We start from the raw sequence: 15,695 nt of genomic DNA, 5'->3' as shown, positions 1-15,695 counted from the left end.
ATGGGACTGTGGCTGCGGGGGTGGGGGCAGTCTGAGCCTCACCTGTGTGTGTGTGTGGGGGGGGGGGGTCTTGGCCCTCTCCTCCCCCACCCTGCTCCCCTGATCAGCCCATGTGTGTCATGGCAGGCCCGGCGCTCGTCCATACAGCCTGTAGCAGCAAATGGGGTTCCCTCCCAAACCCCCCACCTCCATCCCCAATCCACTTCCTGTTTCCTACAGAGCTGAGAGCACTCCTAGGTCTTTCTGGTACAGAAGGGGAAACCGAGGTCTGGACGGGAAGGGAGGGACAGAAGGGGAGTGCTGCATCGTCCTGTGGGAGGGCAACCCCCCCCCCACAGTTCCCTCCTGTGCTGAGGCCCTGGGGTGGGTGGAAGGGACTGCACTCTCTGGAGCTTCTGTACCTCTGTGGTTTGGCCCCTCCCCCTGGGACAGAAGTGTGGTTCTGCAAAGAGGCCGCTAGCCTGTTGCCAGGGAGTGCTGGGACTCCAGTTTGGGCCATTCTGGGGGATGGGGATCCTGGCTCCCATCTACCCCTTCTCTTTCTTCCGTCCCCCTCCCTAATTCAGACACAGCCGCCAAAGCAAAGGAAACAAAATAAAACTAACTTTTGTTTACAACTGCGTGTTGTGTGTGCATGTGGGGCATGCGCATACGTAGGTTGTGGGTGCACACATGTATGTCTACCCTGGCGCGCGCACGTGTGTGAGTGTGCCCAGGTGTGGTGTGTGTACATGTATGTGTGCGCACACACGTGTGAGTGTGCACGTTTATGTGTATGGCCTTGGCCCTACTGGGACACCTGACTCAGCTCCAGTCTGGCTGGAAGAAGCAAGGCCCAGGCCAGTTGGGTGCCTTTCAGTGTTGGGTAGTGGGCGGGGCGGGGCTGGATGGGGGGCACAGCCAAACACACAAATGGTGACAACAAAGAACACAGCCTGGCGCACATACCCAGAGCCTAAGTTCAGCCTACAGTCACAGGCACGAAAGGCAGAGTACAGTGGATGTCATTATGTGGACACTGGTCACAGCTTGTAGCGTGAAGGGCGGAGGTGGGCACATAGGTGGGGAACCCCATCGCTCTTGACCCCAGTGGTCCCCCAGTCCCCTTCAGGCCCAGAGCACCCCTCCTGGCCTGCAAACCCTCTTTGGTGTCCCCAGACCAAACCCCGATCCATCAATGTCAGCCTGCCTCTGATGCCAAGAATACGCTGGGTCCCCTGGGGGAGCCCTGTCCCAGGGAGTCCCATAGAGCTATGCCAATCCAGATTCAGAGCAGAGACACACCTTGCATCTCCAAGACAGAAAGGGTCACGTGACCGGCAGTGTTGTCCTGGGGGAGTCAGAGTCTCTGTGTGTGGCTCAGACCTCCTCACAGCACAGTGACTCAAGAGTACCTGGCAAAGGCCAATGACTCTTATCAGCAGCCCCCAAGTGACACCATTTCCACTGCAGCCACAGGCCTGTGGGATCCAAGAGCAACCAGGATCCTTCTGGGACCACCAGGGTTACATTTTAAGAGGTACATGTGGGATAGGATCTCTGTGGCCTCATGGAGAATGCCATCAGCCACATGGACCCTGCAAGGCTTAATCAGCTATGCCCCCCCTCCACCATAGATGAAGCCCCCTGACCCCACGCCGGGGACTGCTTTTGGGAATTTGCGGCCACTGACCCTTCTTAAACCACGACACTACCATCCTCCTATAAATCCCCTCAAGGGTATAGCCTGTACGATTTCTATATCTCAGCCCCCCTCCCCCCGCCCACTCTCAATTGGTCTAGATACAACGTGAGGCAGTTTGGGTCATCAGGAGGAGGACTCTCCCCCAGGGCTGCTGGGGAAACTGGTTTGCTGTGGGTCAGGCTGAGTATCTGTGCCCAGTGGTTCCTGCCAACACCAGTCTAGATGTCACGGTGAAGGTGTGTTTTTAGATGAGATTAACACTGGCAATGAGCATTCTTTGGTAAGGCAGATCGCCATCCCCAGCGTGGGTGGGCCTCATCCAATCAGGTGACGGCCATAAGAGCAAAGACTGAGGTTCCTGAAGAAGAAGCCATTTATGTCCAAAGTGCTGCTGTTGGTAATATTTGTGTCATCCTGATTGGGCCCTAGGATTCCCAGAGTGAGCATAATTCTGGGGGTGTCTTTGAGGTGATTCTGCATGATATTCACACTGAATCTTTAGACTGAGTGAAGTCCCTAGTGTGGCTGGGCCTGACCCAATCAGGTGAAGGCCTGAGTAGTGAAAGGGAACTCATTTTGCCTGAGTGGGCTGGGACATTGGTCTCCAACCTGCAGACTCACTCAGGCTGGGCCGACAACCCAGCTCTCAGGCCTCCAGCCTACCCTGCAGATTTCAGACTTGCCGGCCCCATAATGACATGAGCTGGTTCATTAAAATAAGTCTCTCTCTCTCTCTCAATATATATATATATATATATATATATATATATATATATATATCTCCTATTGCTTCTGTTTCCCTGGAGAACCCCAGCTAATACACATCCTATCGGCCAGAGTGTGTTAACAGGGCATCCCGTTTCAAGGTTTGGGGCCTGCGGATACCACTGGAGGCCTTCAGTTTTGTGAATTTTCCATGGCCATGGTTTAGGTTCCCACTGATGCCACGCCTCACTGACGTCACGCCCTCTCCACTGATGTCACTGGCTGTCCCCAGCCTCAGTGGACCTGTGCATCACCCAGGGTCCTGCCTCTGACACCCTGTCATTGCAGACACAGCCCCAATGCCACGCCTGAACCAATCCTCTGAAGGACGCGGCATATAAGCTGCTTGGGGCTGGGAACTCCCAGAGGCGGTGCTTTATGCTCACTGTGCTACTTGGACAGACCCCTCTCAGTGCGTGCCTTGGTTTCCCCATGCACCTGGCATGGCATGAGGATGAAGGGCTGAACCCAAGGCACAGAGCCCAGGCCTCCCTGCCTCACCTCACTGCGTGGTGGTGGTGGTGGGGGGTGGTCCCTGAGCTGGGCTGGGAGGTGGCCAGAACAGGAGCAGACGGGATGGCCTTCTTGTCTCACTGTCATCCGTTTCCACGGCCGGAGCCAAATGGCCGGCTGTTCGGGGAGAGAGGAGGGCCGTCGGGGGGGGGGGGCGGCTGCTTGTGCACTCCCAGAATGGAGGCAGCTTCCTCTCTGCCTTTGGGAAGGGAGGAGACCGTGAGGGGAGAATAACAGGAAGCCACCCCTGGCCCAGTGGCAGCTGGGAAGTAGGGTCCAGGACCCCCACGCCTGCTGGGTTCCCGGCTCTCCACCCCTCCAGGGCTCATGGCCTCAGAAGAAGCAATGGCACACAACCCAGGTCCACCAGTGTGGTTTCCCTGAGAGGCTCTGCGGCCAGGCATTCCCCCCCTCCCCCGCAGCCAGGCAGGCCCCAGCCACCGTCCCCAACAAATGCGGAGCTGAAGGTGCAAGGCAGCGGGCACCTGAGAAGGGGCAGCCCATGTGCAAGGATCCCCATTGCCAGGCTGGCCCAGAGATCTGGGAGGGCTTCCCAGAGTAGAGGGCTTGGAGAAGTGCTAGCTGGCAGGTACAGGCAGCCACTGGCCACGTGTGGTTCTGGGCACTTCAGTGTGGCTCTTGCGAGAAGCTGAAAGTTTCATTTAACTTGGTCTGAGTTGCTGTGCACTTGACCAGCCCTAGTGTGGGTAGTTGCTGTGCTGGACAGCGCCGAGTGGACTGCGCCAGGAAGGCCGGGATGGTTCCCGGTGGCGCCGGGCGGCAGTGCTGGTGGGAAGCAGACTCCTCTGCTGGCCAAGGGGCCGGCTGACGTGAGGCTGGAGGAACGCGCCCCCCCCCCCCCGCCCCGTGTTGTCCTGGCCGCTTCCTCTCCATCCTCCCCAAGCTGGCAGCGACGTGCCGGGTCACCTGTGGAATGCCAGGCCAGGCAGAGGAAGACCTTCTCCATGAAGGGCAAGCAGCCAGTGGCCAGCGGCCAGGGGAGCCACATACCAGGAATGGCAGGTCACAGCCAGGATGCCAGCCAGGAGGGGGACTGAGGGCCTGGGAGACACTAGGGGGCTCGGGGGGCCATCCGCATCCCTCACCGTGCTGTCAGCCAGGCTTGCCAGGCCCGGCTGGGAGAGACCCAGTACCTCACAGGTTTGGGCAGCATGGCCTTGGGTAGGGCTGGACAGGACAAGGGGGAGTTGGGCAAGTAGGGGGCTGAGCAGCCTGAGGCTCAGGGATGGGCGGGCACCCGGCATTGGCGCTCCGACCGTGTGCTGATGGGCTGTTCATGCTGAGATGGCCCATGTTACCCGTGCGCTGGGGATGCAGCAGGGAGCCACATAGGCACTCAGATCAGGTGAATCAGCAGAGTATCCAGGGCCTTAGGAGGAGGCCAGGGTGAGGGCCCAGTGCTAAGACCTGGGGCGGAAGGCCGTGGGGTCACTAACCATGGAGCCGCAACCCCTTTATAGTGGGGTGCGCTTTAGCATTCACAGTTGTTCTCACGTGGTCCTCTCGGCATCCAATCCTGAGAAGACCACCTGATCAATCCCAGGGGGATGCGCTGTGGGAGTGAGGTGTCACACAGCCACCCCACTTCCTGGATGCAAGTGTGTGGAGGGGAGGTGTCAGATATGGAGCTCTAGGGCCCCGGAAGGGGTGTGCAGGTCATGTTTGTGCAAACATGCTTGTGTTTCAGGAACAGGACGCTCAAGGGGGAATGCCCGGCAGGCTGTGGGTCTGGACTTTTGGGGAAATGCCCTGTGTGCGGACACAGACTTGGAGTGTGGTTGGGGGAATTGGTGACGTGGTGGGGACGCACGGAGCTGGGCCCAAGGATGGCCCTGGAGCCCCACACCGGGGGCTGGCTCGGCCTCGCCTCCAGCCCTGTTTGCACACAGCGTTGGGACTAGAGCTCAGAGAGCTCAATCAGGACAGGAGGGACAGTGGGCAGTGGAGCCCAGACCACACAGATCCAGGGTGGGGGCACGAAGCCAGCTTCCATCTCCCACCTTGGCTGGGGCTCTGGGGAGTGCAGGAGGATTAAGAGGCAGTTCTTATGCAGCATACAGTCTCTCAGTTTCCCCCAAAGGGGAGCAAAAACAGGACAATAGCTGATGGGGGAAACAGGGCTCAAAAGCTATGCCCCCCATATACCCACATGCGAAGCTCTGGTCCCCCGTGTGACTGTGTCTGGAGATAGGCCATCCGGAGGTAATTAGGGATCCCCGAGCCCTGGCCCTGCAGGCCTGGTGTCTTCTCAGAAGAGACACCAAAGGTGACAAGGCACCATGTGCACGCCACGGAGAGAGGCCTCAGCAGACACCGGCCCTGTTCCTGGACCTCCAGCCTTCAGAGCTTTGAGAAACAGGTGTGTGTTGTATAAGCCACCCAGTGTGTGGCATCTGTTGCACAACTGATTCACACACCTAGGAAAACAGTATGGAGGTTCCTTGAAAAATTAGACACAGAATTACTGTATGAACCGGCAATTGCCCTCAGGGTACATGCCTGTGATAGTGTGATTTATAGTAAGAAATACGGACTTGGCCCTTGTCACTCTTTCCTGGCTCAGAGCTCCTAAAGCCCTTGGGTTTCCCAACTGAAGACAGCAATGAAGGTGTCATGGTGTTCATAACAAGCCCGAGTTCATGTTGTTGCGGTGACTTTGGAAAGCCCCTAGGGGGGGCACCTGGGTGGCTCAGTCGGTTGGGCATCCGACTTCAGCTCAGGTCACGATCTCGCGGTCCGTGAGTTCGAGCCCCGCGTCGGGCTCTGGGCTGATGGCTCAGAGCCTGGAGCCTGGGGCCTGCTTCTGATTCTGTGTCTCCCTCTCTCTCTGCCCCTCCCCCGTTCATGCTCTCTCTCTCTGTCTCAAAAATAAATAAACGTTAAAAAAAATTAAAAAAAAAAAAAAAGCCCCTAGGGATGGCGGCTGGTGGCCTATGGACCCCACCGTGGGACCAGAGAGTTGGAGGCTTCAGTCCTGCCCCTGACCTCTGGGGAGGGAAGATGGAATCAATTACCAACGGGCAATGGATTAATCAATCACGTCTATACAATGAAACTGAGAGGAACGGTCTTGGGGTTGGGGGGGGGCTTCCAGGCTGGGGAGCACATGGAGATGTGGAGAGAGTGACATGCCTGGAGAGGCATGGAAGCTTCCCACCCCTTCCCCAGTGCCTCACCCTGGGCGTCTCTTCCATCAGGCTGTCCCTGAGTCATATCCTTTTGTAATAAACCACTAATCTAGAAAGTGAAACATTTCCCTGAGTTCTCTGAGCCCCTCCAGAACATTCATCAAACCTGAGGAAGGGCCGTGGGAACCTCTGATCTGTTGCCTGTGGCTCAGAGCACAGGTGTCATCTGGACTTGGGGTTGGCGCCTGAAGTGGGGGTGGTCTTGTGGGGCTGAGCCTGTGGGGTCTGACGCTGACTCCATGTGGACAGGGTCAGACTGGTGTGGCAGTCTGGTGTGGCAGACTTCCAGCTGGTGTCGCAGACTTCCCCTCAAGCACAGGGGGTGATCCTAAGTGTCAGAGAGAAGGGCAGAGTGTGAGCAGAGGACACACAGGAGCATGGTTGTGCACACAACACCCAAAGGAACTGAGAGCAGGGTCTCCGAGAGATGTGCATACATATGGCAGCAACATCTACAACACCGAAGGGGTGGAAGTAACACAGACGTCCGCAACCTGTGGGACATCCATACAACAAAATCTCACCCATCCTTCAAGAGGAAGATCGGACACCTGCTACCGAACAGACGAACCTGGAGGACGTTATATGGCATCAGCCAGTCACAGCACGACACACACTGTGCGATCCTACTCATGAGAGTCAGGTTCCCGGAGACAGAGGGGACTGGGGGCCCCAGGGGCTGGGGGCCGGGTGAAGGGGATTAGTGGTCGGCAGGAAGATGGCAAGTTCTGGATAGAAGTGGGGGACGGCTGTACACGATAAGCGCGCGCTGGCTGGGGCTGAACTGTGCGCTTGAGATTTCAGCGATGGAGACCCTCATCTTACATGCACATCACCATAGTAAAGCAAGAGGAAACCTCTTGGAGACCAGGAGCAGGGCAGGTGCGTCCTACGGAGGTGCCCAGCCAGGACAGTCAGGGGGCGGGGCGGGAGGCTGACGGATAGCGCCTGGCCCCGCCCCTCAGGCACAAGCCCCACCTCATAACTTCGTCTCCGCCCCTCGCCGGCACAAGTCCCGCCCAGCACACTTCGTTCCCGCCCCTCTCGAAGCTCCATCTCGCGCGCAGGCCTGCCCTTCTCCGCACAAGTCCCGCCCCGCACGTCTCGTCCCCGCGCACGCCCCGCCCCCACGTGCAGCCCCGCCCGCCGGCAGAGGCCGCTGTGGCGTCCACCCAGTTGCCAGCGCCGCCGCCCAGCCCGCCCCTTCGAGCCGCCTTACTCCTCCCTAAGATGGCGGCCGCGGCGCTGCTCCGGGGCGCGGCTCAGGGGCGCGGCAGCCGGGCCTGGCGCTGGCGGCTGCGTGCGACCCCGAAGCGCCGCCTCGCCCACGGTTCGAGCCGTCACGGCGGCGACCCCGCGGACGGAGCGGCCTGGGCCTGCTTCCCGCTGGGCGAGCGCACCCTGGTGCGCGTGCGCGGGCCAGACTCCGCGCCGTTCCTCCTGGGGCTGCTGACCAATGAGCTGCCGCTTCCGGGTCCTGCGGACGGCGCTACCCCACCCCCGGCGCGAGCGGGCTACGCCCACTTTCTCAACATTCAGGGCCGCACGCTATACGACGTCATTGTCTACCGGTGAGAGCGGGCGTCTGCAGTACCTAAAGGGAGGGGAAGGCAGAGGGGCGGGAGCCGGGGCGGGAACCGGGGCGGCAGCCGGGGTGGAAGCCGGGGCGGGCGGGGCCACACGGAGGAGGGAGGAGAGAGGAGGGAGGAGGGGCGAGGGGCGAGGGGCGGGGACACCCAGGGGGAAGGAGGAGGGGCAGGCCGCCGGGGGAGGGAGGAGAGGCGGCCGCACCCGGGGGGAGGGAGGAGAGGCGGCCGCACCCGGGGGGAGGGAGGAGGGGCAGGAGCCGGGGCGGGGCTACCCAGAGGGGCGGGGGAGGGGCGGGGCCACTCAGGGGGAGGGAGGATGGGCGGGATCCGGAGCGGGGCCACCCAGGGGGAGGGAGGGAGGGGCGGGAGCCGGGCCGGGGACACACAGAGGAGAGGAGAAGAGGCGGGAACACCCGGGGGCCGGGGGGGGAAGAGAGCAGGGGCAGGCCGCCGGGGCGGGAGGAGGGCGGGGACACACCGAGGAAAGGAGAAGAGGCGGCCGCACCCAACGGGGGGAGGAGGGACGGGAGCCCGGGCGGGGCCGAGTCACTTAGGTGGAGAGAGAAGGGGCTGGGCTACCTAGGTGGAGGGAGGAGAGGCGGCCGCAGCCAGGGGGAAGGTCGAGGGGCAGGGGCACCCAGGGGGAGGGAAGAGGGACGGGAGCCGCGGAGGGGCAGGCCGCCTCACGGGTAGGGTGCGGATTGCTAGGGGTCACCCGGAGCCCGGGCACCTGGCGTGAACTCTCAGAGGCTGCGAAAGGATCTTCAGGGCGGGTCACTTGGGGAAGGACATGGGGGGCCTGGGCATCGAGGGGAGGACACCTGACCTGCGGCTGACTGGGCTGCTCTGGAGAGAGGGCCACCCTCCTGGGAGCCCAGCGCTGTCCAGCTTTCTGTCCCTGCCTGGTGCTCTCTGGAGTTTCTCCTTTTGGTTCATCTACTTACTGCCTCGTGGCCCCCTGTTCTGGTTTCCCAGGCGTAACACCTTGTTCTATGGGTAGTTTGGGATTTTTGCTTTGAAAGTGGACTTTAGTTTTTGCAGCCCATTTAAGTTCACAGCATGACCGCGGGGAAGGCACAGACTACCTCACGGCAGCGTCCCCACCTGGGGGACCCGCATTGATGCTGCAGCACCCAGGGCCCATCCTTTCGTGGGGAGGACAACTATGGGATGACATGGACCCATCACGTGATGGCTGTCACCACCCTGACAGCCCAGCCCCCCTGTGCCCAGAGTTATCCCTCCCTTCCCTAATCCCCGAAGCCACTGGGGGCGGGGGGATCCTTTTCCTGTCTTCGTGGTTTTCCTTTTCCAGAGCGCTGGGCACTTGGAGTCCCACAGTGCGCAGCCATCTTGGATTGGCTGCTTCCACTTAGTGACATGTGGTTAAGCCATTTCTCTTTAGCGCTGAGTGATGTCGCTTGGCGTGGATGGACCGCAGTCTCTTCACCCGTCACCTCGTGGAGGACGTCTTGGTTCTTCCACGTTTGGGTGGTTGTGGGTAAGCTGCCGTAAACATCTGCGTCCAGGATTTTGTGTAAAGACCCAGAAGCTCGACTGCTGGGTCGCACCGTGCAACAATGTTTGGTTTTTTGAGAAACCACCAAACCCTTCCATGATGGCTGTGCGGTTTCGGGTCCCCACCAGCAAGCAATGGCTTGTTTGCAACGTGCATACTCTTTGTGGGGAGGTGCCTGTTAAGGTCTCTGGCCCATTTCTAATCGGATTGTCTGTTTCTTGACCCTTGAACTTTTCAGTGTTCTTGTGTGTTCTGAGTGATGGCCCCTGGTCACATGTGATGTTTCAGGTCTCCTCCCCCTGCTGTCCTCGTTCCCTCTGGCGAGGCTGTGTGTGTTCCTGTCCCAGCCACACGTGTGCTGTCTGGGGAGCCTTCCTCAGGCACTGGCTGCATACAAGATGCTCTGGGTTCCGCTACGGACGGTATCGCTGGCTCTTGTGGGAAGCTTCCCAGTCTGTCTGCTGCTCTGCGGATCGGGTCGGTCCCCTGCTCCCTTGTTTCCAGCAGGACATGCACCTCGCCTTCCCACCTCTTTCCCTTCGTGTGGATCTCAGCAGTTCCTGGGTGGTGCAGTCTGGCCTGTGTGTGCTCAGTGGAATGTGGGGCCAGGGACACCTACTTCCAGGAACCTCCCATGTGGCTCCCATGTGGCCTCCGCTCAGTCCCCCTGCCGTGGTCTCACTCCTTGGGGCACCTCTTGGGGACCTTGGAGGGCACTATGTCCTCAGTCCTCCATGGGCACCTGGTAGGCCACTCCCCCAAGTGCCTTGGAGCACACCAGTCAGCCTGACTCAATTCTCCAGGTACAATCCTGTTCCTGCTGGCCTCCTTGTGTCCCATACCTGCCCACACCTCACACCCTGACACCTGCCACGTCCTTGAGGGACCGTATTTGTGTGATCATAGGGTAGACCCCCTGTGTTTATGGGGGTCACAGATGACAGGGTGGTGGGTGTTGTGCAGAGAGGACATCAGACTCTTGGGGGAGGGGTTTCCTTGTGCTCTGGGCATGGGGTTAGGCGGGCCCAGGCCTCCCTTTCTGGTGTTCACACAGCCTGTGCCCTGACAGCCAGGCCAGCTGGTGAGGCCGCAGCTGTCCCCCAGCCTCCCTCTTCCTGCAGCTGCACTTGTGACCCTAGGAGGGGCAGCCATGCTTAGCAACAAGAGTGCAGGGCACGACAGACAGCGGGTGACTTTTAGAGTAAGGACGTTCTCTGCAGTGTTTGGAAGGTGCTTTTTGCTAAAGACATCGTTCACTGTTTATCTGATAAATTTACCTGGCAACACTGGCCCAGAGGCAGTGCCACCAGGCATCTGGGGACATTTGTGCTTGTGACTCAGGGCTGGGGGTGTTGGTGCTCCTGACATCGAATGGGTCAGGCCTGGCAAGCAACCCTGGGCACAGATGCACCTCCTCCCCCCCACCCCCTGTTCCTCAGCTGTAGCAAGTGCAGCAGACAGTCTGATTTGGGGGCACAGGGGGGCCGGGGTGCACTCTACCTTTGTTGGTCCCCAGGGTCTGCCTGGCGCACAGTCATGGGCACAGGTGGCCAGGGAAGTGCCTGAGCCCAGAATGGGGACCTGCCTGCCTTGACCTGCCTCAGCACCCCTGGGAACCTGGCTCCCTGGCCAGGACCCTCAGAGGCTGGTGCTCCCCCACGACCTCACATTGTGCCCAGCCCTGCCTGATTCCTCCCCTGCCATCTTTCATGTTGTCTCTGAGGGTGGTTTTTACCCGAGACTTAAAATGAAAACACAGGTGCATGTGGCAGAGAACCCTAACGGTGCGGGGCGGTTTACGGTGGGAGATACCCCTTTGCTGCTTCCTCCCAACCTGCATAGACATCCGGAGCCCTGTCCTCTGAGACAGCTTCTTTTCCTTTATGACTCTTTTGAAATAATGGTGGATTCACAGGGAGCACGGGAAGGAGCAGGGAGGCCTGTGCACTCTTGCCCCAGTCCCACAGGGCGGTGTCTTGCCTCCTGGAGTCTGGGGTCACGATCAGAGGTGGGACACGGGCCACTAACAGAGCTCATGCAGGATCCCCGCAGACTCGATGCGCCAGCACGTGTGAACACACTTGCCGGTGTCTGTGCCTTGGTCACACGTGTGGCCCCTGTGACCTCGATGAGGACAGCTGTTCCATCACCACCACTGGGTCCCCTGTCCCCTGTGCAGCACACCTGCCCTTCTCACCTCAGCTCCTCTCCTGGCTTTTTACCATTTGTCTGACCAGTAGGTCACCTCGAAGTCTGACGAATGGAACTGCTTGGGATTGGACTCACACACCTTGATACCCTGTGGTTCTGCCCACTTGTATCAGTGTGACCCATGGCTGCTGTTTGTGGTGGGAGTGGGGGTGGGGAATGTGGACACGATAGAGTGTGCACTGTAGGGTGAGCCCCCAGAGGTGGGACCCCAAGCAAGTCCTTGCTTTTCTTTCCTGTGGGGGTAACTGGTTTCTCCAGGGCAGCACTTAATCCTGTACTGTCTGGGGGCACCAGCTGATGGGCTCTGAGGGAGGGGCCATGGACATCAGCTGGTGGGCTCTGTGGGAGGGGTGGGGAGCACCAGCTGGTGGGCTCTGCAGGGAGGGGTGGGTGGCACCAGCTGGTGGGCTCTGGGGGAGGGGTCAGGGGCACCAGCTAATGAGGTAAAGGGTAGAGGTCAGGGTCGCCTGCTGATGGGCTTTGGGGGAGGGGTCAGTGGCACCAGCTCGTGGGCTCTGGGCGAGGGGTTGGGGGTACTAGCTGGTGCCCTCTGAGAGGAGAGGTAGGGGGGCACCAGTTGTTGAATCTGGGGGAGGGGTTTGGGGCACCAACTGGTGGCTGTGGGGAAGGGTTCAGGGGCACCAGCTGGTGGACTCAGGGTAAGGGATCAATGACATCAGCTAGTGGGCTCTGGGCAAGGGGTCAGGAAGCAGCTAGTGGGCTCTGGGGGAGCAGTCCAGGACCCCAGCTGGTGGGTGTGAGTGGAAGTTTCCGGGGTCACAAGGCAATGGGGTCAATGGTAGAGATTAGGGATACTAGGTGGTGATTCTATGGGACTGGTCAGGGGTACCAGCTGATGGCTGCTAGGGGAGGGGTCAGGGGCACCCGCTGCTAGGCTCTGGGGGAGGGGTCTGGGCACCAGCTGGTGGGCTCTGAGGAGTGGGTGACATCAGCTTGTGGGCTGTGGGGGCATGGTCAGGGGCACCAGCTGATGGATTTGAGAGGAAGGTTCTGGGGCACCAGCTAATGGGGTCAAGGGTACATGTAAGGGACACCAAGTGATGGGGTGGGATTGGGGTCACAGTAGGTGGGCTCTGGGGAAGGGGTCAGGGGCACCAACTGGTGGGCTCTGAGGGGAGAGGTGGGGGAGCACCAGTTGTTGACTCTGGGGGAGGGGTTGGGGCATCAGCTAATGGGGTCAAGGGTAGAGGTCAAAAGCACCAGCTGGTGGGCTCTGGGGGAGGGGTTGGCACCAGCTGGTGAGTTCTGGGGGAGTGGTCGGGGGGCACCAGATGATGGGATCAAGGGTAGAGGTCAGCGACATCAGCAGGTTCCATGAACCCTCCCCCAAAAGTATACCAGCTGATGAGCTAGTCCAATCAGAACCAGGTGGCCTCTGGGGGAGAGGTTGGGGGCATCAGCTGGTAGGCTCTGGGGGAGCGGTTGGGGGCACCAGCTGGTGGGCTCTGGGGGAGGAGGGGTCTGGGACATCAGATAATAGGCTCTGGGGGAGGTGTTGGGGGCACCAATTGGTGGGCCCTGGGGAGGGGTCTGGGACACCAGATGATGGGCCCTGGGGGAGGGGTCGGGGGCACTAGTTGGTAGTTTCTCAGGCACGCTCATGGAAGGTGTTATCCGTTCCCTTTCTGTTTCCACTGGGCTGGGGATCCTAGTCCATCTACGTCCAGGATCTTGGTTATATACTCTTGTGGGTCCTGAACGTCTCCCCTGAGGTCCCTGTACCAGTCTCTTCTCTGTGCTGCGTGTCCCATGTGGTTAGCACACCAGGTTCCAGGGTTGCTGCTGTGGCAGTGGGGGTCCAGAGTGCAGTTAGGGTGGTTGTGGGGCCCTGACAGGGTTCCAGGGCTCTCCTTGGGAAGTGGGAGGTGGCTCTGGGCAGACTGTATGTGGCCTCACAGCACATCCCCTCGGCTCTGTCCACTGCCTGCTGTCCCACCTACCCCCCAGCCTGCCCCTCATCGTGAGTGCTGAGGGCACCCACCTCAGACCCTTGGCTTCTGTGGGCCAGAGGAGGCAGGTCCTGGTCCTGTGAGGCTGCCTGCAGCTCTCCCCCTCACGTGGAGGACCAGACCAACAGCACTGTGGTCCCCGGACCTGGATCCCACCTGCCCAGCCACGGCCTGTCTTCCACCAAGTGGACTGCTCCCTGTGGTTCGCACCCCGGGTGGGGAGGGTCCCGCAGCAGACCTGGGGTCTGGAGCACGGTGGGTGGAGAGCGGTGGCCCCAGGCCAACCCTCAGGAGCCCCTGCCCCTACCTGCAGGCTCCCGGAGCACGAGCTCGCTGAACAGGTGCCCGCTTTCCTCCTGGAGTGTGACAGCGCGGTGCTGGGCGCCCTGCAGACACACCTGGCACTGTACAGGATCCGGCGGAAGGTCGTGGTGGAGCCGTGCCCCGAGCTGCGCGTGTGGGCTCTGCTGCCTGACCGCCCTGAGGAGGTCTGTGGGGCCGCGCCGTTGCGGGAGCGGACCGACAGAACCAGCGTCCTCACCCCCGACCCCCGTACCGCCCGCATGGGCTGGCGGCTTCTCATCCGGGATGAGGGCCTGGTGCCGGTGCCCAGAGGCCGGCTCGGAGACCCCCGGGATTATCACAGGCACCGGTACCAGCAAGGTAGGGACGGGGTGGGGCTGTGCTGGTGGGGGCGGGGGGAGGGCTCAGGCGCTGTGTCCAGTGTTGGCCCTTCTCCACAAGCCCACCATCCCCCAGCCCCCGAGGAGGCCTTAGCCCTCAGGGAGCTTCTCCCCTCCCACCCCACAGGCGTTCCTGAGGGGGTCCGGGACCTGCCCCCAGGAGTGGCCCTGCCCCTGGAGTCCAACCTGGCTTTCATGAATGGTGTCAGCTTCACTAAGGGCTGCTACATAGGCCAGGAGCTGACCGCCCGCACCCACCACATGGGCGTCATCCGCAAACGCCTGTTCCCAGTGCAGCTGTTGGGGCCTGTCCCTGAGGATGGCATCGCTCTGGGCACCCCAGTGCTCACCGAGTCGGGTCAGGCCGCTGGCAAGTACAGGGCTGGCCAGGGGGATGTGGGCCTCGCCTTGCTGCGGGCAGAGAAGATTAAGGGCCCTCTCCACATCAGGACCTCCAACAGCGGCCAGGTGGCCCTGACTGTGTTTGTGCCGGACTGGTGGCCCACAGTCGCCAAGTAGCCAGGACGTCCCTCTGCTCCTGCAGCCCTGGGGCTGCCAGGGTGCCCTGGAGGGCTCTGTCCATCTGCTGCACTCTGCAGGCTGGCCTCCTAGCTCCCAGGGCTGCAGGTGTGGCTGGCTTGTGTTTCCCGCCCACCGTGCTTCCCAAAGAGGGTCCCACGGGCAGCTGTGGCTGTCATCCCTTGCTGCTCTGTGGCTGTGAGCTGCAGGAGTCCTCCTGGGGACCCAGGAGGAGGAGCCAGCCCTTCACATGCCCCTGTGCCAAGGTGAGCTGCAGTTTCCCTCCGATGGGGAAGGACAGGGTCCCAGCTGTGTGGGTTTGGTGGTTCATCTATTGGCTGAGGACAGGATGGTCCAGAGCCTTGTCCCCAGGCTGCCTGCATTCCTCTCCATCTGGGGTTGGCTGAAAGGGCAGGTGGGCCCTGGGAACTAGTGTGCCATGTGCTGGCTGTGGGACACCCTGTGAATTTCACATGGGGGCCCCACTTGTGCACCAAGGTTTCTGCTGCGCCCCTCCCCCTCCACCCCAGGAGCTGCCCTGGGGTGGGACAGCAGGGCTCTGACAAGGAGGAGCTTCTGCTTGGTTTACTTGCTGCTTTTCTGAGGCGTGGCTATGTTTTCACAGTAAGAGGTTGACTTTCTTCTCTTCTTGAAACCACTGACTTGCACTGTCCCATGCAATGTGAATCTCATGGTTAGGGGTGTCCCGCGTGATGCCCCGGAGTGGCTATTAAAGTGTGACGCACAAGCAGCATGTGTGGAGCTCTGGTTTCATTTTGGGTGGAAGGTGCTGGGACTCCGTTTTGGGTAGAGCAGATACACCGAGAGCACTCCAGGTGAAGTACGCCAGCAGAGTCCCAGGAAGAGGCCTTGTTCTGGGACAGCAAGGGAGCTCCAAGTCTGCGGTGGATGGCATGGCTTGCCTTCGTATCCACGGAGGGGAGAGGCTAACAGGAAACCGAGTTAGTGCCAGCATCTGGGCCCTCACGGGGCGATTCACTGGCAAGTATGCACTGCCCTCCCTCAGCCCCCA

At 60.7% G+C, this 15,695-nt stretch overlaps 1 protein-coding gene across 3 annotated transcripts; it reads left to right on the top strand.

Annotated features, from left to right (window-relative positions):
- The first annotated feature begins 7,384 nt into the window (after positions 1-7,384).
- IBA57 (iron-sulfur cluster assembly factor IBA57) lies at positions 7,385-15,413 on the top strand. Of its 3 annotated transcripts, XM_047082341.1 has the most exons (4): positions 7,385-7,742; positions 13,774-14,123; positions 14,271-14,679; positions 14,769-15,413. In XM_047082341.1, exons 1-3 carry the CDS (start codon positions 7,402-7,404, stop codon positions 14,660-14,662), a joined length of 1,083 nt encoding a protein of 360 aa, XP_046938297.1. In that variant the 5' UTR covers positions 7,385-7,401; the 3' UTR covers positions 14,663-14,679; positions 14,769-15,413. The 3 variants fall into 3 exon arrangements, with proteins under 3 accessions (XP_046938297.1, XP_046938292.1, XP_046938300.1); XM_047082336.1 differs by having other exon boundaries at positions 14,271-15,413; XM_047082344.1 differs by lacking the exon at positions 7,385-7,742 and adding an exon at positions 13,644-13,662 and having other exon boundaries at positions 14,271-15,413.
- The last annotated feature ends 282 nt before the right edge of the window (positions 15,414-15,695 follow it).

Source organism: Lynx rufus, unplaced genomic scaffold (genome assembly GCF_022079265.1).
Source record: "Lynx rufus isolate CCGP_SWC_20201006 ecotype Redwood Valley unplaced genomic scaffold, mLynRuf1.p SCAF_1, whole genome shotgun sequence".
Lineage (NCBI taxonomy): Eukaryota > Metazoa > Chordata > Mammalia > Carnivora > Felidae > Lynx > Lynx rufus.
This window is presented reverse-complemented; position numbering and strand designations above follow the sequence as displayed.